Source organism: Patella vulgata, chromosome 3 (genome assembly GCF_932274485.2).
Source record: "Patella vulgata chromosome 3, xgPatVulg1.2, whole genome shotgun sequence".
Lineage (NCBI taxonomy): Eukaryota > Metazoa > Mollusca > Gastropoda > Patellidae > Patella > Patella vulgata.
In genome coordinates, this window is record NC_065881.2 from 20,831,498 (window position 1) to 20,856,576 (window position 25,079).

Below are 25,079 nucleotides of genomic sequence, written 5' to 3' on the forward strand. Positions count from 1 at the left end.
CGATCTGCGGCTTAAAGTTCAACTTTAAGTCCATGTTTATCTATAAGGAAATATCTTTTTTTTCCTCATTATTGTCCTTCAATAACGTTTATGTCCGTTTCCGGAGACCTAATACTGTTAGCAAACGACCCATAGTTATAACAACATCAGGTCACTAAATCGTACGCTCGCCATGTTACTATCATACTACCGTGTGCATGTATGGGCTATCACACAATGGCAGTTCCTTATTCTATCAAAGAAGTAATAGATTATTTCACACTCTGAAACCATTTCACAACTTCTGACAAAGCAAGACACTATTATATAGATCTTTACACTTGGTGATCGAGCATGACACCCGAAGTGAGAGAGAGAGAGAGAGAGAGAAAGAGAGAGAGAGGGGGGGGGGTTAACATCCACTCGACACAAACTAGGTCATTTCAGGACTATCACATAGTTCAATTTTATTTCAATAATTCGCTTGCGCGTAGGGGTCTTTTAGCAGTGGGAGGGAACCGGAGGACCCGGAGAAAACCCACGAGGTTGGACAGGCGACCATACTCTTTGTCACGTACAACTGAAAATCGAAACGACGCCAGTTGACTAGACAGACCTTATGATACAGCGCGCACGTGCTAACCATTCGGCCATCCAACCCCCCCGACACCCGAAGTAAAGTGAAGGTTAAAGAACATAACGAGGTTTCCAGAGTATATTTACATATGCATTTGGTTCTGCGTCACCGTGACTCCCAGAATCTGTTGTATTTGGAAATAGTAATGGATATGTTGCATTGTTTCATAAACAAATATAGATTTATAATCTGTTATAGAATCGGATGTGCTTGTCCATTTCGCAGTATTACCTTGTAGGAGTTCAGTGGCGTGCAGACGTTTGGTGATGCCCGGATTCAACTCTTGGATTGCGTGCATCCAAGAATCAAGTAGGACATAGTGCACAGAAACGAAAGGTGGACATTTTGAAGACATAAACTTTTTATTCAAATTAATTAGGGCAGCTTGTACAACAAAATTAACATGTCGATAATGTAAAAAAAACCCAAAAAACAAAAAAACTCGAGTCGGTGCCCCCCACCCCACCTTAATTATATCTGGACATATTTAATTAAAGATCTGTGAGCACCGTTTATAATAATTATGTGGTTATCTAGTTTAAGACTAGTAGATTACAACCCACGGAATCTCTTGTCAAACATTAAAACCACCATATGTCAACAAATGGTGTTTATTTATCATTTACCATTTTTAAGTTAATACCCAGATTATCTCTTCAGTAATATCAATACCTATTCAATATATCCCAGGTGTTTGACCAGAGGATGAAACTCCCTGCGATTTGATTTTAAGACTCGGCTCCAATTGCAGAAAACATTGAATAATCATTGAATTGCAAAACATCCTCTCTGTTGATATTTTTCAAAGCTAAAACCCCCACCCTGTTGATATTGTCTCCCCCCCCCCCGCCGATGATATATTCGAAGAGTTTTTCTAAATCTGATAAAGATTAGGACCTCTAGAAGGACCACAAGCTAACAACGTGATTTTTCGTACAATCAGGGACCATAATAGGAAGTTACGGTCCGATATGCACGAATATCGATAGGAACCGAGATCTTTGGGTTATAAACATACATTTTAAGTTTCACCAAAATGGAATAAAAGTTGTCACCTCTAGAGTGCTTACAAGCTAAAAAGGTTTTTTTTCGTACAATCAGGGGCCATAATCCATGAATAAGTTACGGTCCGATACATGCCAATATCGAAAGGAACAGAGATCTTTTGGAGATAAACCTATATTTCAAGTTTCGTCAAAATCGAAACGACAATATGCATCCACATGAAAATGTATAAAAAAAAAGTTTGAATGAAAGTCTTTAAAAATATGTGATCCAGGTAAAAAATTCAGAGAATCCCTAAGAAATCTTTACCGCCAACATTTAACCAATTAACACAAAAATAACAAAATCAGCAGGGTTCTAATAGATGTTATATTGGTAACTAACTTGTACCGGAAAACAGGAAATGACGCATTCTCCTAGGTTTGATACAAATAGCTCATGTATCATTTCCAGTAGGATTTGTTCTTGTAATTAGTCAACAGTGAATCCGATCTGATTTAGTTCGTCTATATCTGAACTGTACTTCATTCTACATTGTTAGTATCATGTAAAGACCGTATTATTGCTTCAGTGATAACCCCACGAATAATTAACCTTGCATGACCTTTCATTCATAAACTGTTTATTGTAACATGAAAGGATAACCGTGACCATTGTGGACATTGCCTGAAACAAATTCTGGAATAAGAAGTAACTTACCCGTACCATGACCTCGGTTATCCAAAACAGAGTTAGATCTTTGTTTTAAGATGCAGACAGGCCCTGCTCCTCCCCTCCCCTCCCATCCTACACATAAACACACACCGTCTCTACCCCCGAGTTTTGTAAGTGACCATACCTCGGGGTGTTATTTTTCAGCGTTATTACCGCTTGTCAGTGGTGCATCACAGGGGGCCTAGCAAGGGACATTTTCTAGTAGTTCGATTGAGACAACACGTATAAGAAGCCTTGACAGTTGGAATGTCCCTCATAGCAAGATGCCCGTCTTCATTATAGCGAATGGTGCAGAAAAGTAGGACGTTAAACCCCATTTCTTTATCATTGGTTGTATTCTATATTCGTGTTCGCTATTTCTACAGTAGATGTGATGATAGAGAAAGCTAGCCTGACATCGATATGATACCAGCTTAGTGGTATATTATAATCTTTGCAATAACACAATACCAGATAGAACTAATATAATTCCTGCAACTGTCATCTTACATAAGATCAATATTCCAAAAATAATGTTAAATGCCACAGGAACATTGTTATGTTGAATGTAAATTATATAATTATTGTAGCTGGGGGACGTATTGAATAAAGTCAATCACTGTGACATAAATAGCATAATAAATAAGGGTGTGGTCAGTTAGCTAACTACATGACATAATTGTGCACACTGATCGAATTACATGGAATGAAATGAAGTTTAACGCCCTACCTTGTTAAGATTATGATATCAACGGCAATCACAACAGAATAGAGTCAGATACTTCATGAAATGAAATGAATTGAAAATTTAACGTCTTTCTTCTCACGCGCTATTCAAGTGTAGTATACGAGCCATTTTGTCCGGTCAGCGGCGCGACGGTCTATTTTTATTTCGAATCCTAATTGTCAATGGTTCTTTTACGTGTACGTCAAAGTGTACACGGAGTCTGCACTTGCATCGAACTCGCGAAATCCAGGTTAGCGAGATAAGACTAGACCGTAGCGGTGCTCCCTGGGCACAATTTCTCTCATGGCACACTGCATGGCGTATACCCGTCGTAAATAACCCGGTTGGGACCGAAAAGTATGAACTTAAACCCCATTTCAATTAATTTATTATTTACAAAACTTGTTTTTGTTAAATATCTAATTTTATTCCTTTTTGTAGAAGAAAATAGTGGAATATTGACGCGGTTTGATGTAAAATTTAAGAATGTGAACATCAAACGAAGCGAAGGAAAATAGATATTGTATGTGGAAATATTTCTTTTCTATAACACTACACGATAATTAAACATATTTTGATAAATTCAACATCATTATAATTATAAACAGAAATACATCAGATCATGTTTAATTATATGTCCATCATATTTACTTAACATTTAAAATATTTTATAAGCCTAGACATTATAAATATATACAAACTCAACATCACTATCATAACAGTTACGCAGCCATCTGCCAATATTTTGTTTGATTGCATAATAATCAACAAGTAGATGAGGTAGGCGGAAAACGATAAAGAAATTAATAATAAACGAAAAACCAAAGAAGTCACTCTATGGAGAGAGAGGGGGGGGGGGGGAGAGAGAGAGAGAGGGGGGGGGTTAACGCCCAGTCGACACAAACTAGGTCATTTCGGGACCAACATATGGTCTTAATTTTATTTCAATAATTCGCTTGCGCGTAGGGGTCTTTAGGTAGGACAAGCTACCCTGCCCCTTGTCACGTACAGCCGGGGATTCGAAACGACGCCCGTTGACTCAATGACAAGGCATTATAATACAGCGCGCATGTGCTAATCATTCGGCCATCCACAACCCACCCCTCTCCCCCGTCACTCTATGGCTTTTAGCACGACCTGATATAGAGTTGATACAAAGGGAAGTATAAAAATGAACAAAAGTCCAAATGTAATCAGCTCTAGCTAAGTCACTGGTTTATTCTTTGAGGTATGGCAAGAAATGTGTAAAAAATTTAATTTAATAAATTTCGAGTTTTCAGGAGAGTTGTTTTCATGCATTTACTTTATTTTATTTACCCAATGATCAAAAGCCAAAACTTGATTGGTGGTTTTGTCTTGACATGGTATCTTGTTTTGTTTGTTTCAGCAATTTTTAATCGCCATTTTTTTAAATTTAATAAAATGGTGTACGCTATCTTCAAAGCTTAATGTTTCGACCATTTTCTGGATGTCACAATTTAGACGTTTAAATTAGAGCATAGTCGTGTTTCCATTTTTTGAATAGATGGTAAAGAAGCCATCTCATATAATATATTCCAATGAATCAAACGGGATAAACATGCGTGGAATACTCTTCTAAATCACAGACAAGGGGGAAGAAATCAGGCTGGAAAACCACGAGGAACCTTATCTACCAGTTTATGGATCAAACCACCCGGGCCTCCTGTTCACCAACCTACCGTGATAAACATATTGTACAATATTCTCTGTCTTTTGACCCCCCTCCTCTTCTCTCTACCCCTCCCCCACCCCATATTGCCCCCTGTTTGAGAACCACTGTTATAGGACCATTAACTGTATCAACTTCTAGGATAAGAAGTGGTATCAGGTGTTCTAAAATAGTCAGCAAACACTATACTGTCATCATTTAATGCTAAATGTAACGATGGTCTAACTAAGAACTTAATAAAGAAATCGTGTACGATATTGGCCAAAGCTACTTGGGGAGATGATTTAAAACTTGATAACTCCTCGCTTTACATCAAACGGGGGGTGGGGTGGATGGCCGAATGATTAGCGCGTGCGCGTTGTATCATGAGGTCTATCACTGTGTCAATTGGGGTCACCTGTCCAGTTGACGTTAAACCCGATTTCTCTCTTTACTCAACAGACACTACCTCGTATACGATACTCGTTACTACTCAAAGTTAGATGGGGAGACAATTTAAGACACCAATAAATAACTACTCGCTTTAAAACACACACTACCTTGTGCACAATGCCCAGTATTACTAAAGAACTCCCCGCTTTACATCAGATGTTAGTTACCAGACACTACCCCGTGCACGATAAGTGTTATTAATAAAGAACTCCTGGCTTTACATCAATCTTTATTCGTGCACGGTACGCGTTACTACACAAAGCTACTCGGAGGGATGACTTCAGACTTTTATAACGAGAGAGAGAAATGGGGTTTAGCGTTCACTCGACAAACACTAGGTCATTTCGGGACTAACATATGGTTCAATTTTATTTCCATAATTCGCTTGCGCGTAGGGGTTTTTAGCCGTGGGAGGAAACAGGAGGACCCGAATTAAACCCACGAGGTTTGACAGGCGACCCTACTCCTTGTCACGTACAACCGGGGAATCGAAACCACGCCATTTGACTCAATGACAGACTTTATGATACAGCGCGCATCACGTGCTAACCATTCTGCCATCCAATCTCCCCCCACCCCTTTTATAAAGAACTACTTATTTTACATCAATCTTTAGTCGTGCACGGTACGCGATATTACTCACAGATGACTTAAGACTTTAATACAGAAGTTCTCCCTTTACATCAAACATTAATGAACTACAGTTGACAAGCATAAGAACAATACAAACAATAATTGTCACATGTTAATTGATCTAGTTCTAAACAAAGAAATCACATGTTTGTAGCATTGATCAAAAACACTCTTAATAGAGTAAGTAAAATACTACATGTATTTACTTATATACCTGATCCTCGAACTTTTAATATATAAATCAAGACAGGTATTTGAATACATGTAGGTGTATTACGAAGTCAAGTTAACTTACTGACAACTACTTCCCTGTACGTCAGACTATATACACAGGTGTGATAATGTGTCATATATACAACAGTGCAGGTATAATATAGGTGGTAACTAATGTAATTACTTACATAGCGTCGGAATCGGATGCCATAGCTGTACGTTTAAAGAGCGCCCAGGTAATCCTTTCAGTGGTCACCAGCACCGCCTATCTCCACGTGCAGGTATTTCCCTTTAATCCGGGTACTCAGTGACGCGATAATCTCGAGAGAAATCCCTGACAACGAGAGTGTCCGCGCGATACAGTAATGGAATTACACCAGTCGAGCGAACAACAATGGCGAATTTAAGTGCCCAGTAAAAACAGCAATATGATGAATAATTAAAACAGGTAGGAACACATAATAGTGTCACCTGAACCGTTATCAAATCTTTATTTTATTTCACCAATAAAGTGGAACCGCGTGAAATAAGTTGAGCTTGATGGGGCGTGGTTAGGATTGTTTCACAGACGACGGTATGGATTTTTCAACTAAGTGTTATGTTCAATATTGCAAGAGCTTTGCTTGTCAATCAAATGCCAATTTCATTAACTATATAGATTGCAGTGATTGTAAGAAATTTCTTTCCTTTGAGTAAGATTCAATAATATCCTTGTATTATCATTTTCGCACAATGTAATATCGACTTCTTGATGATTGAGATATGTGCATATGAATAGACTGAGTGATCAAACTGATATTCGAAGATGATGTATCAGAGCCGTCTTACCTTTGATTAAGATTGATTATAGCTATCGGATTTATATCATCATCGAACACTCAATTCTCAATTTAAATCGCAGTGGGTGAGACTAAAAGACAAAACATAAGTCGGGATAATGGTTTGCGAAGATGCTTACAAAATTATTATATGAAGAAAAGAAGCGTCTAGAAGAGTAACGGGTCGTCTTTTTGAAGTTATGCGACAAGCGTTGGTCTCAGACTACCTAAGACCTCTTTATGATATTAAGCCAGACTTATATGGTCTTTACATAATCTTCAGACGACAAGAAAAATAATGATAACGATGCTTGGATGGCTTGAACGATTAAAGCTTTATCGGAAAGATGAAAATTGCCAGAATAATTTATGGTAGAAAAGTTCCAGATGCCGAAAGTAACTTGAATTAATTGCGATAGCTGATTACAATAGCCAAAAGGTTAAAACATTATTATTTCCTAGTCTGACGTGGAGGCGCCAGAGAAGGGGATGGGGCCACCACAACGACGTACTTACACAATCCAAAAGTGTGTACTTTTCATTCAAAGCTATTGATATCCACACCAATTCCCCCCCCCCCCCGCCTTCCTGGTCGATGCTAAAGACGCACCACTATAAGTTCCTGCAGTTATTTAGATATGGTCTTCCATGAAACTGAGCGTCCTGTTTCTTTGAAAAAGTATCACAGACCCTCAGATAGCTGCACATAATTAGGCTGCATGTTTCCAAGCACCTTTGGCACGGAATTGGCCAGTTTCTTTTAACTAAAATAAATGTGGGCGACTCCTTTAATATCTAAAATACCAAATGAGTCATTTAAGGACAAAAAGCATTGTGTACAGAAAATTTATTTTAAAACTCAATTGGAGTCTTTTTGAAAAACGGAACAAGTTAGGATGTAATATTTCTCACCAGATAGTAGGTGAGGTTCAAACTATAACCAATTTGATCAGTTGATTATGTCCACCATGGAGGGTTGGGTGGCCGAATAGTTAACGCGTGCGCGTTGAATCAGAAGGTTGTCATTCAGTAATGTGGCGTGGTTACGATTCCATGGCAAGGAGTAGGGTCGCCTGTCCAGCCTTGTGGGTTTTCGCCGGTTCCTCCAGTTTCCTCCCACTGCTCACGACCCCTACGCGCAAGCGAATTATTGAAGTAAAAATTGAACCATATGTTAGTCTCGAAATTACCTATATTGTGTCGAGTAGACGTTAAACCCTATTTTTAAAAAATGTGTCGAATATAATTATTTTCAAAAATGACTTTGCCGATTATATTATCGGACATAGTCCTTGCAACATGGTTGCGAAGCAAGGTGGTTCTAATGTTATTCGCCGTTTAGAATGGCCCAGGATACCATGGAATATACAACTTGAAGTGGACGCGGAAACGGGAAACGACGTAAATGGGCATCTTAATGAGACCGGAATTAAGCACTTGTGTTAAAAATAACGTATTATACCATCTTATCCGGTTGGTATTCATACACTATCTTAACACCCACAGGAGAAAATATATTTACTGAGTGATTCGAAGAATACAAATAGTTCTCTTGTAGACATATTTATTATCAATTTAGAATTACAGCAATTGTAGCTATCGTCAGTTCCATATTGGAAATCAATTCAAACAAAAAGTTCAAGTAGCGGAAACTGGTAATTTTAAAAATATGTTGCACAAATCGTTTCAATTGTTATCTAGAATAAAGTAGCTATATTCCTAACAATCAGCATGTTGCCCACCTTTTTCATTAAAGGTGAACGAAAATTACATAAAATGAGATGAAATCAGGTTTAACGTCCTACTTTTCTGGAGGGGTAGGGGACGGGTGGGTGTGGGTGTGGGTGTGGGGCGGCGAATGGTATAACGGGTGCGCTTTAAAGCATGTCTTTCAATGAGTCAAGTGGCGTGGTTTCGATTCCCGGCTTAAGCGTGACAAGGATTATGGTTTTCTCTTAATCCTGTGGTTTCCTCGCACTACTAACAACACATACCCACAAGCGCAACCATGTGCTAGTCAGTAAACGACTTAGTTTGCGTCAAGTGGACGTTATGACTATTATGACTCGCTAAGGCCTACTCTTATTTCAATTTAATTGTGCTGCCATTAGTATTGTTCTACCGGAACAACTACGGGTTTTTCCTTGCCATGCCCTCTGTCCTCCACTAACAATAGGAAACCAGGCTGCAAACCCCCAAGGAGCCAACGCCGGAACCCCTTTGTTAGTGCGGTAACGAAATACTCACCGAGACAGATTGGTATCGCATCCATAGAACTATAACGTCTATTAAAAGCGCTCTGCATCGTGGGTTTAGAGTATTTGCGCCCCTTGCGCTTTCGTGACCCCTCTCAAATCATAATCATAAAGCTCAATCAATATATACCATGGATCCGATATGCTACAAATCGACTCTTAGCATAAATATTCCACATCTCCAACATTTAAATATTGCGTCTTTGTGCCCCTACGGAATCTATGTCTTCATGAGGTCACCACGCCTTTGACGTCTATAAAGCGTGTTGAGAGAGATTGCATGACGACGTCACAGTCCATTACACGGAATATCATCAAGTTATTCACATCAAAAACATTTAAACTTTCTACTCAACATTCAACAATACACAGACAAAAAAACACTAACAACTCTAAAATAACATACAAAAGCTTTTATATCACCATTAACAATACATTATCATGTTTTTTACCATCAAAGTTCAACTAATGGGTTAGATGAGAAGAGATTATGGAGAATGTTTGAAGTCGTATCAGTGCCATGATATCATTGTTTAAAGTCATTTAGATATTTATCACTGGTAATTATATGTTATATGTCTTGTTTTGTGGAATTAATCTAGAGAATATCTGTGGCAGGTCATTTTCTTTTCACAGCCATGCATGATGGCTCAGTTAATATGGCGCTTGTTTACTCACCAGGAGGTTATGGGATCAATTCCGATGTTCTTCGAGAATAAAGTTCATCAGGATTATCCGGCCCGGTTTCCCCTTGTCAGTGGTGCAAGACGGCTGGTCTGACAACGACAGTGTCTAGCCATTTTGATGGAACTAAAAGCCAAGACCCCGTGTATGCATTGCCAGTTGGAATTTGAAATAAGAACAGGCCGTAGAACCGTTGCCCGGGCAAAGTTTCCCTCATAGCATATTGTATGGCATATGTCCGTCTCCATTAGCCCAATAGGTGCAGAAAAGTAGGACGTTAAACCCCATTTCATTTCATGCCTCCCGTGTCAAGCGCTAGTTGTATCGAAATACCCCAGGCAAATTAATATAAGGGCAAGTCACCGAAAACGACAACTATTTCAAAAACTCCATTCCTGATTTACCAGGTGGGTATCATTTTTACATGTATTCAATCTAATGATGTATATTCTATTCCATTTCATCAAAGTTACCACGAACAAGAGATACTATCATACCTTCAATCAGTCTAAAATTACACATTTAATTATAAATTCCATCAACATTACAGTAAATAGAGAATGGAATTAAAACCGACATAAATAGTTGTTTATCTCGAATAAAGATCAATTATTTTAGATATTCTGAAACATCCTGATTTCAATTTATTTAATTAACTCTTAACTTGGTTTTATCGCTACTGCCTTTTGTTTTTATTATCGTTATAGTACGTCAGCAAGCTGTTGTTGTTCATAGGGTTAGACGTCCGCTTCAATCGATAGTGGTATGGCAGGGGATCTTTCCTGTGGGAGGAAACAAGAGTAAACCCACAAGATTAAGAAGCCGACCCAATCTCCACATACGCTCACACCGGGGATCAAAACCACGACTACATGCTAGAGGTGACCGGCGACACTCTAGACCACTAGGTTTCCCCGCCACCCCCCCCCCCCCTTCTGTCAGCAAGGCATCTTTTATTTGGGACATACGTTTTAACTTCAATAATTAAATAGACGAATAGCTGTCAACCTACATTTTAAAAAAACCGGACAAGGCATATAAAGCCAAAGGCTCTTGAAGGGATCAAAATTTCTTACATTATCTTGTCTAGCATACTACAATAGGGACAAGGTATATCACGCGCCATATTGTTAACTCGCTGAAGACATGTCTTCCTACTCTCCTTCCGTTTTATTCCAGACTAGACTATTTAATTATGATACAACCCATAATTTCAATAAATTGGTCATTTTATAACCTTAATTTTTACAAATCCAACGTTAACCGATATCAATTTTTGATTACTAAGTTCGTTTGACCGGAAGACGTGGTGTTTGGGGAACCTCTTATTTCTGATTGGTTAATACGAATATAGTTTTCATTAATAACAGTCTAGACCAAACAGTCCCTTCGTTAACCTATCCGTTGTATCTGATTTGGTCAGGCACTGGATAATCAAACAAAAGGGGATTTACAAGGTGACAGCGCTTTAAGTTTGAGTTGTAATGAACAACACTGTAAAACGACCAATTTAGTTATATTGAAAGCTGCATAAGGATACAATGAAGGCGACTGAAGGTGTCACTAGTAGTGAATATTGTGAAATTATCGAGGACGAAATGTGTTCACCGAGTCAAAACAATATGGCGCGTGACATACTTTGTCATTATTGTAGTATACTGGTCAATATTATGTAAGAGCTTTTATTTCAATCCCTTCAAGTGCCTGTGTATAAAGCAGGCGGCCCTACTGCTTGGCACGTACATGTGCGTCATCTAACTCGTCCGTAGAACACAAGCCTTATGATTTGGATCAGTGCTCTTAGGGTTACGATAATTTTCAAAAATACAAATTACATTTAACTTCACATTCCCAACCTCTTGATGAGCCTATGTATTTCACAGTATACTGTTTCGGGGATAACCCCGTCTATAGGTGATTTATCTGGAGGCAGTTAATTCTTCTCTCTTTGCCCAGATCTAGCTGTTCCTCTAATTTTTGTCGTGCTGAATGCTAACTACATAGCAAGGCCGGAGCTACATCTGGCAATGTCTTACACCAAAACTGGAGGTTGTCCGTGGGAAGAGCTATAATTACCGGCTGATGAAAACGGGAGAGAGAGAAATGGGGTTTAACGTCCATTCGACACAAACTAAGTCATTTCGGGACTAACATATGGTTTAATTTTATTTCAATAATTCACTTGCGCGTAGAGGTATTTAGCAGTGGGAGGAAACCGGAGGACCTGGAGAAAACCCACGAGGTTAGACAGGCGACCCTACTCCTTGTCACGTACAACCTTGGATTCGAAACCACGCCAGTTGATTCAATGACGGGCTTTATGATACAGCGCGCACGTGCTTACCATTCAACCATCCAACCCCCCCTTGATAGAGACGGACATACGGCATGTAATGTGCCATGAATGAAATTGTTCCGCTTACTCTATATCGAATTCCAAATGTCAAGGGTTCTTTCACGTGCACGCCAACGTGTAAATGAGTCTTCAGTTTTCCGTCCCATCCGAACGTCTAGACGATGATCCCTGTTAGTACCTCCGACCTGCATAAGGGGAAACTAACACGGAAAATCCCGAGGAATTTTCTCTGCCAACACCGGGATCGACCTCGAGACCTCCCGGTTAGTGAGCCAGCGCCATAACCACTGAGTCACCTTGCCTCTCGTTTAAATTACCAACCCACTGCAGTTAAATGTCAATTTACATTATCTGTGTGTGCACTGTCTGGGGTAATCTTAATGAAATGTCAACCATCTTCATTTTGACCACTTTAATTTTCTATATTGAACTGAAAAATCAAACTTGCTATGAATCAAGCCTTTCACTTTTGCAGACGACCATGTATTCAATCTTGCAGGCAAATATCTACTCCGAACAAAAGACCTGATGTTTCGATTGAGCGTGAATAGAACTTAGTCAAGGCTGCCTGATGTCAAAGGTCACTGGGACATTGTTACAAGAACCCTCGAGCAAATGTCAGATCGGCTAAATGAACCCAGTAACACAAACCGATCTATTTTACGTTAATTGAATTATACCCTGCAACGGCATGCAATAAAAATCCATGGCGCATTCAAATATAACCAGAGACAACATAAATTGATTGAGTACCGTAATTTGGTATACTTTTTTTTTAATAATCATTAATGATTTTATGGCGGCAATGTTTAATCAAAGGCGGTCTTTGTTTATTGAAATATGCTATTCAATTAATGAAAGTCAACACCACGGTTGTATAATTTACATATTCTGTTTCGCAATTCACCTTCCATAAATTGCTCTTAATTATTATTCAAAATCAATTTCATTTTAAACGTTAAAAACCTACAAAAACGAAACGAAATACATAACATATAGACGACTGAAACCGGAAGTCACGCAGTTCGGCAACATTTACAGACCGATTGAGTTACCTGTTAAATTATACATAATTTACGACATCCGTTCTTCCTTTGCAGCCAAAGTCAACATCTTTGTTGCTTGGTGGCAAGATTTATGAAGTTTATACGACCGTCATGTATAATTAAATATAATGATAGATTTATAGATAACATTTACACGAAAAACACATAACTTATTAAAAAGAGATTAATGGCGGCTCGGGTAACCTGGGCTACTACTAAGATGGCGCTGAGATAAGATAAAGGGAATTAACCACTTGCATGCGATTCGTTGAACCAATGCGGTTCTTTAGATAGACGTATGTAAAAGAACAACAAGTTGAGTTTCAAATAGTTTCTTTATTAAGCAAATTAGACAGAACTTGGTATCCATTGTGAACTATCCAGTTAAAGCAGGCGGTTTGAATTCAGTTGATTTTCCATCCCTTGCAAGCTACAATATAGTGAACACCGAATTTCTAAAAGGCATCTCAGTTCACTAATGGTTCAATTCTGTATTTGCAAGGATATGTAAATTGAAGTTTTCTAAACTCCCGACTTCCTTCACGGACAATAAGTAAACCATCACCACTCGTAATGTCTGTGATATCACCACTGTAGAAGTAGACCAACACCAACCAACATATAAGGTTGGATAAAATCATTTGATGTAACCTTTGAACCCAAGCTGGGGGAATATCAAACGTTAACATTTTGGTTTGGTTTACTTCATTAAATGTTAAAGATACATTATGTAAGATTTAGATAAAGAGCTGGTTGTTCTTGCTATAATAGTTCAAAAATAGAAAATATATTGAAAATTTCATTCAAATTACTTTATTCTCGGCCAAGATATCACTGTTTGTAGTTTTGGCAAGATGTGTGCATTGATTATTTATTATCCCTATATTCAAATCTTAGCCTCGCTTCATGCATTATGGCTCCTGATTGTATGAAAAATTTCGTTTTTAGACTCTTAAGGTCACAATATTTATTCGATTTTAATGATGTTTATTACCCAATGATTTTGGTTCCTTTCGATATCCGAGCTTATCGGACCGTAACTTCCTTCATTATGGCCCCTAATTGAACGAAAAATCACGTCTTTAGTGTGTGGTCCCTGTAGAAAACCGTAAAAATCGGACCAAAACTGCCGAACAAAATGGACGTTCCCTAGACGCAAATAGTGTTAAAGTATGTAATATCAGCGTTGTGGACCATCTAAAGGTCACAATTTTTATCCAATTTTGATGAACCTTAGAACATGCGTTTATATCCCAAAGATCTCTGTTCCTTTCGATATTCGCGCATAACGGACCGTAACTTCCTGCATTATGTCCCCTGATTGTACGAAACAATCGCGATTTTAGCTTGTTGACCCTCTAGAGATCACAATTTTTATCCAAAAATATATATCATCGTTACACCCTGATGATTTTTAAATTTGAATTTCGTAAAAATCGGACCGTAACTACCCGCCAAAATGGCCGCTCCTTGAATGTAAATTGTGTAAAGGTATGTAAAAGCACGGTTGTGGTCCCGATAGAGTTCACAAATTTTGTCCGATTTTGATGAAACTTAAAATAAAAGATCTCAGTTCCTTTGGATATTTGCACATATCAGACCATAACTTCCTGGATTATGGTTCCTGATTGTACGAGAAAAACACATTTTTAGCTCGTGGATGCTCTAGAGGACACAATTTTTATCAGATTTTGATGAAACTTAAAATAAAAGATCTCAGTTCCTTTGGATATTTGCACATATCAGACCATAACTTCCTGGATTATGGTTCCTGATTGTACGAGAAAAACACATTTTTAGCTCGTGGATGCTCTAGAGGACACAATTTTTATCAGATTTTAAAAACCGTTTAAATATATCACCATCCCACCATAATGAAGGTTGAGTTCGAATTTCGGGAAAATCGAAATGAAACTGCCCTACTTGTGTAAAAGTATGTAATACGGTGGTTGTCCTTCCTCTAGAGGTCACATCTTTTGTCCGATTTTGATGAAACTTAAAATATGTCTTTATATCCCAAAGATTTCAGTCCCTTTCGATATTCGCGCAGTTTAGACTATTTGGATTATGGTCCCTGACTGTACGAAAAATCGCGGTTTTTTTAGCTTGTTTTCTATCCATCTCTTGCAAAATGTGGGCGTAACTTGCGTGGCAACAGCTGGTTGAATTAAATGACCGAACCGTTCTAACATAGTTAAAATCTCGAGCATCCGATGGCACCGAGTATCGATTATGGTCTTGTCATGTTAATAAATGGCTAATTAATAATTTATTAATATTGAAGACCCAAAGATAGACCTGAAATAGGCAGATTTAGTTCTTGAATAATGCATCTTTAAATAATGAGAGAGAGAGAGAGAGAGAGAGAGAGAGGGAGAGAGAAAGAGAGAGAGAGAGAGAGAAATGGCGTTTAACTAGATCATTTCGGGACTAACATTATGGTTTAATTTTACTTCAATAATTCGCTTGCGCATAGGGGTCTTTAGCAATGGGAGGAAACCGGAGGCCCCGGAGAAAATCAACGAGGTTGGACAGGCGACCCTACTCCTTGTCACGTACAACCGGGGATTCGAAACCACGCCAGTCGATTAAATAATGAATTTCAGTACATTTTTACCATGGCTTAAACCATGCCAAATTAAATATTAGTCGAAAAAAAAAATCACGATCTGAAATTAGAAGTCATCCCACTTGTAGCTAATTGCAAAACGATAGTTCGGACGTGGATTTCAAAAGCCAAAGTTATTTGTTCGACAATTATCTCGAGGTAATAGCCGTCTGCGGAGTCCCAGATTGCTTATATATAAGAGTATTAATTATAGGATTCAACGAGAAGGACGATACCTACTAAGTCGGCCCATTAATTGTATTTTAATAGTATTTGTATCCATGTATCCATGTTTACCTGGCTGTCCCAGCCCACCAGACATTAACTAAATTCCCGTATGACCAGTCCGCCCCTTGAACATACAATATCCTAACAAAAAGGCTGTGGACACTGGACAATATATGTTCTATTACACGTAACACCAACAACTAAAATGGCGTTTTTTATAATCTTCTACCCAGAAGAAATACCTATTTCTAAAAACCCTTTCTTTTCGTATAATTCCACAGTTCTTATTTGACTATAACCCATATACAGTTACTACAATCTCGTTTACACATCACGCAACCGATCTATTTTCAAGCCAATATTTTCTCCCTTGCCTGGTTCCAATCATACTCTAATTAAGTTAGGCTTTATACTCATTATTCTTCATACACTGTCAACAATCCCAGATTTTTGTTTTATTGATCCTCATTGTACACCAATACGTGATCGATTTTATCCACCACACCATAGCAATCACTTCAAAAAACATCAAGACTATTGTACCTACTCCTATATCACTATTAATACCTCATTGCATAATCGAACGGTTGTCGAACATGTAATAATGAAATTAGTTGCACTCGGTGTAAAAAGACGGATTTATTAGACTTTAAGTATGGTTAAGAAGCATCTCTATCGTTACCACACAGGCGATCATAAATCAACCTATAATCAGCATATCATAAAATCAAACAGGTGTAAAAACAATAGAAAAAAGTGTATTATAATGCTGTAGGCGGGGTGGGGGTGTAGTGGCTCGAGTTTCATACATAAAGGTTGTGAAATGAAATGGGGTTTAACTTCCCACTTGTCTGTACCGACTGGGCATACACTATACAGTGTGTTATGAGGGGATTTTTGCCCAGACAGCGGCACTACGGCCTTCTCGCACGTCAATTTGTAAACGAAACCTCAGTTTTTCGTCCCACTCGAACGACTAGACACTGTTCCTTGTCAGGCCCTCCGCCATGCACCAATGACGTTTCATAAAGTTGCAATCCCAAATTCCACAGGGTACTCGTTAATAGGAGTATGTTTAAGCATACAAATTGAACGCAAAGTGTGAAGGAATATCCCAAATAGCTTGTCTGGAAGTTTTAGTTCAAAATATTGAACGGGTTAAGTAATTCATTTAGCATTAATGTTGTATGGTTGACTTAATAATCACGACGATCACTTTCAGGCATGTAGACATGGCCATCCAGGGGATAATGTGGCATTTTGAAACTTATCTCAAACCACATATTCAAACTGAAAGTTGTATTACAGAGCTTCACATAGTTGTACTGGAATTGGATAAAGATTTCTAAGAGGCTTTAATGAAGAATTAATCCGACTGATTCACTTAAAATATACATGTATCTGGGACGTCACCGTTAAAGATATAACTAATAAATGAAATGAAATGGGTTTAACGCCCTACTTTTCTGCATAATATACTCCATACCCTCTGTTATGAGGGATATTATGCTCGGAATAAAGACTTACATTAATTTCTAATTCCAACTGTCAAGGGTTCTTAAAATTGCGTGAGCGCCAATGTGTACACGGGACCGCGACATTTCATCCAATGTATTTAATTTCTAATAATTTTATCAAAATCAGAATATCCTTGGAGACGTCTCATCATTGAATTTCCAGCACTGCACATTAACGTCCCTGATTCGTACGAATCGCTAATTTGACAGATAAAACATCTCAGCAATGGCTTAACAAATTTCAGTAAAATATTTCAAAAGTAACTGAATAGAAAGAAAATGGGATTTAATGTCCTACATGAGAAAATTTTGCCTGTACAGCGGTGTTTCCGTCATAGTTACTTTCTTGGCCAACATCGGGATCATGGCTCCATACCTGAATAGTCAAATCGAAAATCAATTCTATTACCGGCCGGAAATGACGTCATCAAAGGCTCTTTAAAATTCAGAAATTTTGATAGTTATAAAAGACAGTGATTTTTTATCAATTGAAATTTGCATAAACTTTAATTGCTATCGAATGAAACATTTTTTGTGAAAGTTCAAAAAGAACTTGCCACAACTAATCGTCCATCATAGTTTTTCTTTTTTTTTATTAAAACCTTATTAATCTGAAATCTATACCTGATATCGATCATCAATAGTCAATAACCACATAAACAAAACTAGTAAACTGTCAATCAAATATTGACACGTTCTCATAACCTGCTCATAAAAAGAACAAAAACCGGGGATAAGACCACTCTCTTGTTACTAGCAGTATAGATTAATCATGTACTCAAATTCTACTAATAATTATCTGGTTACTCATAAATAAGCTTAAAGTGTTATTAATACTTCTATTGCAATTATCAGACTCTTATATCAAATTGGCATATCAATCCACTCACTTGTATTAAAAGACTACATTGTGTATTCGTGTACCACATGTGGTTATCTAAAGGGTTAATAAAAAGAATTAACGGTTGTTATTCTGATTTTATGAATTATATTATTTTGTGGTTATCTAAAGAGTTAATAAAAAAAGAATTAACGTTGCTATTCTCGGTATATGGATTATACTAGTTTGTGTTTATTCTTGTGCTTATTTAAAGACTTAAAGAGAAGAATTAATGATTTATATTCTGATTATAAGAATTATGATAGTTTGTGTCTGTGAACTTTAACTAATAGGATAACAAAGCGTTGTTATTACCAGAGACCACTGTTATTTTTATTGCTGCTCGGAGTTTACAATTACAGACAAATCAATTCAATCAAAGACAAAGCAGTATATATCTTCAGTAAATTAAACCATTCGGAAAAAGTACGAAATTTGTATTTACGTCCAATAGACGATGGATCAACAACATGGCAAGTGTTTCTTTTCTTGTCAAAACATTGTAAGAAATTCGTCATATTTTTTTAAATTAAATTTAGATCATGACCTTTCGTTTCGTTTAATTTTTGCTGCCAACCTACAAAAGGCGGTGTAAGGAAAGGAAATATAAAACCGGGGTAGAGAGAGAGAAAAATTGGGTTTTCCGTCCACTCGACACAAACTAGGACATTTCGGGACTAACACATGGTTCAATTTTATTTCCATAATTCGCTTGCGCGTAGGGGTCTTTAACAGTGGGAGGAAACCGGAGGACCCGGAGAAAACCCACGAGGTTGGACAGGCGACCCTACTCCTTGTCACGTACAACCGGGAAATCGAGACCCCGCCAGTTGACTCAATGAAAAATCGGGATAAATTTAGATCATTATATATATATCTAGAAGAAAAGTAAGTATATGGTTTTATGGTAGATTTAATATTCACATATAGAAATGAAATGAAATGGGGTTACTTCCTACTTTTCAGCGACACCCGAAGTAACGAAGACAGTCATACGACATGCAGTGCGTTTTGAGGGAAATTTTGCCCGAACAGCGACTTTTCCGCCTATATTGAATTCCAACTCGCAAGGGTTCAATTTCGTGTACGTCAACAAGTACACGGGCGGCCCAGGCTGAACATCTCGAGTAACTTTCTCGACTAGCAACCCACAGCCCCAAAGAGGTCCAGCCATTTAAGAACATGAAATATAATATCAGAGAAATGGTGTTTAACGTCCACTTGACACAAACTAGGTCCTTTCGGGACTAACATATGGTCCAATTTTATATCAATGATTCGTTTGCGAGTATATGAATCTTTAGCAATGGAAAGAAACCGGAGGACCCGCAGAAAGCCCACGAGGTTGGACAGGCTACCCTAGTTCATGTCACGTACAAGCGGAGAATCGAAACCAATTCACTTGACTCAATGGCAGACCTTATGATCCAACGCGCACGTGTAAACCATTCGGCCCTGCAACCCCCGCCCAGCTCAAATATAAAATAAAAACAACCAGTAAATTAAATATTTTAAAACCAGGCTATCGCAAGACACTGTCCGTTATCACCATACAAAAGTACAACAGACAAGTGTCATCGGGGGTTCTAGAAATAGTAAGCATGCACTGTCTCGTGTATGACATGACACGCGATACTACCTGTGACTGGAGCGCTACTGTAGACTTGCTGGAAGATAAAGTCTTAAAAACACCTTTTCTGAGTATTGTTAACAAATATATCCCCTTGAACAAACACCGTAATTTCTTCTGTATAATTAATTCAAGGGTGGAATTAATCCGAGCTGATACTTAATGCAGGGAAGTAACTCTTATTTGAAAGCCCGAATGAGATATTTATGGATTAAGACTAGTAATTTTCTCCCCCATTGACTTCAGTGTTAATTCCATGACATTTTTTTAACATTCCGATGATCTTAATCTTTTTAACCACGAAGAGTCCAAGTCACATTTCATCTTATAAAAATATTGAAGGGGTTGACCGTTTGGATTTTTTCTAGGCCTGGTCAAAGAAATCTATAAGCTGTGACGTCATTTTACGTAGTTGGTGATTTCCTCAATTCATGTCTGTTTACTTCATGATCCATCCGCCTCTAAATCATGAATATTCACTAAAGTTCTTCTTGGATTCTAGACCAAAGAAGTTAAAGAAGAGAAAGACAGAATTGCTATAAGAAGAACCACTAGCTTTAGTCTTTATTAGATGTATGCGTGTGTCTATTCCAACAGTACTATAATATATTATCTGATTTTACGGTTTGGGGTTTTGCATTGTAAAAACAACAAATGATCTAAACAAGCTTAGGTCTCCCTCCAATGATCGGGAATCCACATGAAATGACTCTGTGGTAAACATTATAAGTTATTTAAACGTCTATAATATCCATCTATTATAACCATGTAGCGTAAAACTATATGTTTTTACAAACTCCCATTGGAGTAGCTACAACAATACGACATATTATATAGATGCTACTATAATATTCTATTACTCGTTGTAATGAATCAGTCTGTGTAACATTTTATTTTTAAAAATAACACTGATGTGTGCAGTTTATAATGTTGAATTGATTATAAAGCCTAGCTAGAATTGTTAATGAAGCTTTTTGATTAAATACGAACTGAAACCTGCACGACTAGTTATGGTTATGTACTAATTTAGTATTAATGAATGTATATTTGTTAGGGTGTGCTTGTTTCCCCAAGGGGTCTTACTTGAACAAAACATCTTAAGTTAGCATTGTTTTTCATAAAGCTTTTTGATTAGAGCTGAAACCTATACAACTAGTTTTAAGTTCTGTATCAGTTCAGTTTTAATAAATGATGTGTGCGGAATATACACGATAATGCGAGCTTATTTTCCCAAAGGGCCTTTTTTAAACAAAACAGCTCGAGCTTGCTTTTTTATGAAGCCTTTTGATGACTAATTAGAGCTGAAACCCGTACGACTATTTTATATAGTTATGTACCAGTTTAGTATTACTGTATACTTGACTGTGTGTGGTTGTGTTCCCAAGGGGACTTAACAAAAAAACAAACCGAAAGTTATAATTGTTTTTGAATGCAACATTTGGATTGGATAAGAGCTATGCATGAACTAGTTCATCCAATGAAAACGGCTTACGTATAACGCCCCAGGCATACTCCTGGTAACATTTATTATTAATGGAATCATCAGGAGACCGATGACAATCTTACAAACACCTTGAACATGATAGATACACCCCTTGAGCTTCTAATATCCCTTCCTGTTAAAAAACATTCGACAGGACCAGTTCCATTTTATATATTCTACTACAACGGAAGTGGCGTATTAGTGACAGGAAATAATATCATAGAAATCACTACCGATATCTCGCGCTTTACCAAAGGAAAGATGGCGGCACATCAAGAAAAATGATCCATCAAAATTCCCTGGATATTTGAAATAAAAGTGAATGTTATTGTCGTTTATATTCACACTATATAGATATCTATTATTACTGTTTATCACTGACGTGTCATTATACCGTTATATCTAATATTGGGTATTGGATTCATATATATTCATATATTATAGAGAGCGTTTAACGTCCATGCCACATACGCTATGTCATTTCGGGACTAACATATGGTAAATTGTTATCTGCATAGGGGTCTTTACGTAGTGGGAGAAAGCCGGAGAAAGCCTACTCCTTGTTACGAGCCAGCCAAGGATCGAAACTACGCCCCTTAACTCAGTGACAGAGCTTATGATCCAAAGTCCACGGGATAGATTACCAGGCCATGTTTTAATAGAAATAGAAATTGTTCCTGTTAATGCATGCGCACAATACACATTGTTAGATAGGCAGTGTGCTAAGACTAATAAGTATAGCTGCACGATCATTTATATACAAACAAACCGAGCGTTGCCACACAATGAAACTATGTGCACATAATAGGTTTAGTCATCTATGGTGTGCATGAAATATGTGATAATGACGTGAGTCAGAGATGCGATAATTGCATCTCAAAATCTATGGTTTTAACAAAGTTTCGGCAAGCAATAAAAATACAAAAAATGAAAAAAAATAATCCACCAGTGTCTAACTTGGTTTTTTTTTGTTTTTTTTTTTAATAAGAACTAGTTTACAGAAACCTCAACAGACTGACAAATTAGGTGTTAGCTGCTAAGATATCAGACCAATAAGTTGTCTATAATTTGGAAATCAAATAAAATCAAATAAAATGAAATGAGGTTTAACGTCGTTCGTTTTAGAATCAAACGGGCTAATGAAGACGTGTTATGTGTGGTTATCTCGATTTCCAACTGTCAAGGATTGCTTTACGTGCACATTCTCTACAAGTTTTTTCTTGCCAGATCCTTCATCCTTGACCACTGAATATGGGACACCAGGCGGAAAATCCCGAGGAACACCTAGATCGAACCAGGAGCCCCACAGTTAGTGGAATGTACTATGGGGAGGGGGTCTTGCCCGGGGGCCTGTTAAGTGCTCATTTACGTACACGGACCTTGATCTTTTGTCTCTCCAGAACGATTACAGTTAGTGAGTCAGCGCCATACCAAGAGAATCACCCAATGTGGCTCCAAGTAAATTGGATATATAATAAATGACATTGATACAGCATGAAATATTTCTATTCGCTTTTGTTTTAAAAAGATAAAAAGGGTGATTACGTTATCTCACCAGGGATACCGCTGCAAATGGTTTTGATCTACGTGCAGCAGATACAACAATTTATAGTCAATCTCATTAATCTTTGACTGGCAGAGTTGAAATGAATAGACGTCGATGGTTCATAACACATAACAATATCACGATACAACCAGTTAACAGTCTCTGGGGTGTCTTTATCAGTCAACACACACAGTTATCAAAACTAGTATTTGATTCATAAGGAGGGTTTTTGGTATTAGGCAATAAACAATCGCCATTGTTTGAGGGAGAAGAATGGCGTTCTGCACTAAGCATTTGAATAAGTGATTTAACATTATTGAACTAGCATGCATTTTAAAATAAAAGTCACAATTCGTTTCTGTAATACTGGCTCTGAACTAGGTAGCTTGTAATCCTTACGAAGACTAGTAAATTAAATGAAATGGGGTTTAACGTCCCACTTTTCTGCACAGACTGGGCTAATGAGGATGGGTGTACACCATACAGTGTGCTATGAGGGAGAGTTTGCGCGGACAGCGGCGTTACGACCTACTCTTATTTCGAAATCAAACTGAAACTGGTTATTTTACGTGCACACCGACGTGTACACGGAACCTCCGGTTTTCGTCCGATCTGACAAGGGGAAACCACCCTAGAAAATCTATTGGATTTATATAATAAATATGTCAGTTCATCTGTTTTGTGGGATGACAATCTGACTGTGTCTATTGTTGGAGTCACTGTTCAGATATAACCAGTATTGTATTCAGCCGTCGACAAAATAAGCTACGCTAACTTAATAAACTGACCAATTGCCGCTTAAACCAATCATCGTAATCGTATAGACTTCCCCTAAATCCAAAAGGTTGGGTTCTATATAGACATTGTAGCAAAAATACAAAAAAAATAGACTTTAATATGTGTAAACCGGAAGTGACGTAAATAGGCCATGTCGGCAATGAGTTCGAAAATGTTTTCGGTTTTCGGTAAAGACGATGAATAAAATAATACGAAGACATAATGAATTATGATTAAAATGGTACCAACCAATCAATATACACAACTATCCTGTCGGTAAAACTACCAAATATTTCCAAATGTGATTGTCTTGGCGATCTTGTAAACAGGTTATCTGAGAAATCTGGAGGGATGGACAAGTGAAATTAGTTTATAAGGAACGGTAATTCATCAAATGAAACAGTAAATCAATTTAGAAGGTGATCAATGTTCTCCGATAGATTGTGAAGTTTTTACCTAAATACTACTCCAAGTGGAGGATGAATTTCATTTGTATTGCCTAGCTTGCCCACTTCATCAAATCCTGTGAGAGCACTTCACCTTTTTCTCTCAACCCTTAAGTGGGCTGTGTACTTTGTACTCAAGAGGAGCTGAAACCCAACACTACAAGATAAAGCGACTAAACCAACTTATCTCGCCGGTAACTTGCTATTATTAACATGACAATTATCTAAAGATATTAATTTTTTAACTTTTATATTTAAACACTTGGTTGAAGATTCTGCTGTTCGTGTCTGGCTCTTAGGCGTTCTTCAACCAGAAGCTTGACTTCTGCAGCAGGCCACTGTGGCTCTGGATAACTAACCAGGAGTTCTCTAGTGCGATTCCAGTGTTGTTCGAGAAGGTGCTTCGGCAATTTTTAGTGTATATTTCCGTTGTTTGTCGCGCAGGGTGAGAAATAGGGTTTAACGTCCACTCGACACAGACTAGGTCATTTCGGGACTAACATGGTTTTAATTTTATTTCTATAATTGGCTTGCGCGTAGGGGTCTTTAGCAGTGGGAGGAAACCGGAGGACCCGGAGAAAACCCACGAGGTTGGACAGGCAACCCTACTCCTTGTCACGTACAACCGGGGATTCGAAACCACGCCAGTTGACTCAATGACAGGCCTCGTGATACAGCGTACACGTGCTAACCATTCGGCTATCCATCCAACATCCCGATATTATAAGTGACTAAATATATATAATCTGGACAAATATCATTCTAAGATTTTCATTAAGGGAGATCGTTTGCACTT

At 37.8% G+C, this 25,079-nt stretch overlaps 1 protein-coding gene across 5 annotated transcripts in view; it reads right to left on the minus strand.

Annotated features, from left to right (window-relative positions):
- LOC126814316 (endothelin-converting enzyme homolog) overlaps positions 1 to 25,079 on the minus strand; it is a 159,290-nt gene that overhangs the window by 53,629 nt on the left and 80,582 nt on the right. Inside the window, exon 1 of one of the 5 annotated variants that reach the window (XM_050539403.2) lies at positions 6,198 to 6,332. The exons of the other annotated variants lie outside the window; for them this stretch is intronic. Coding sequence (XP_050395360.1) covers positions 6,198 to 6,220 — 23 coding nt within the window. The 5' untranslated portion in view covers positions 6,221 to 6,332. Of the gene's footprint in view, positions 1 to 6,197; positions 6,333 to 25,079 lie in introns of those variants that run through there. 5 annotated transcript variants of the gene reach the window in all.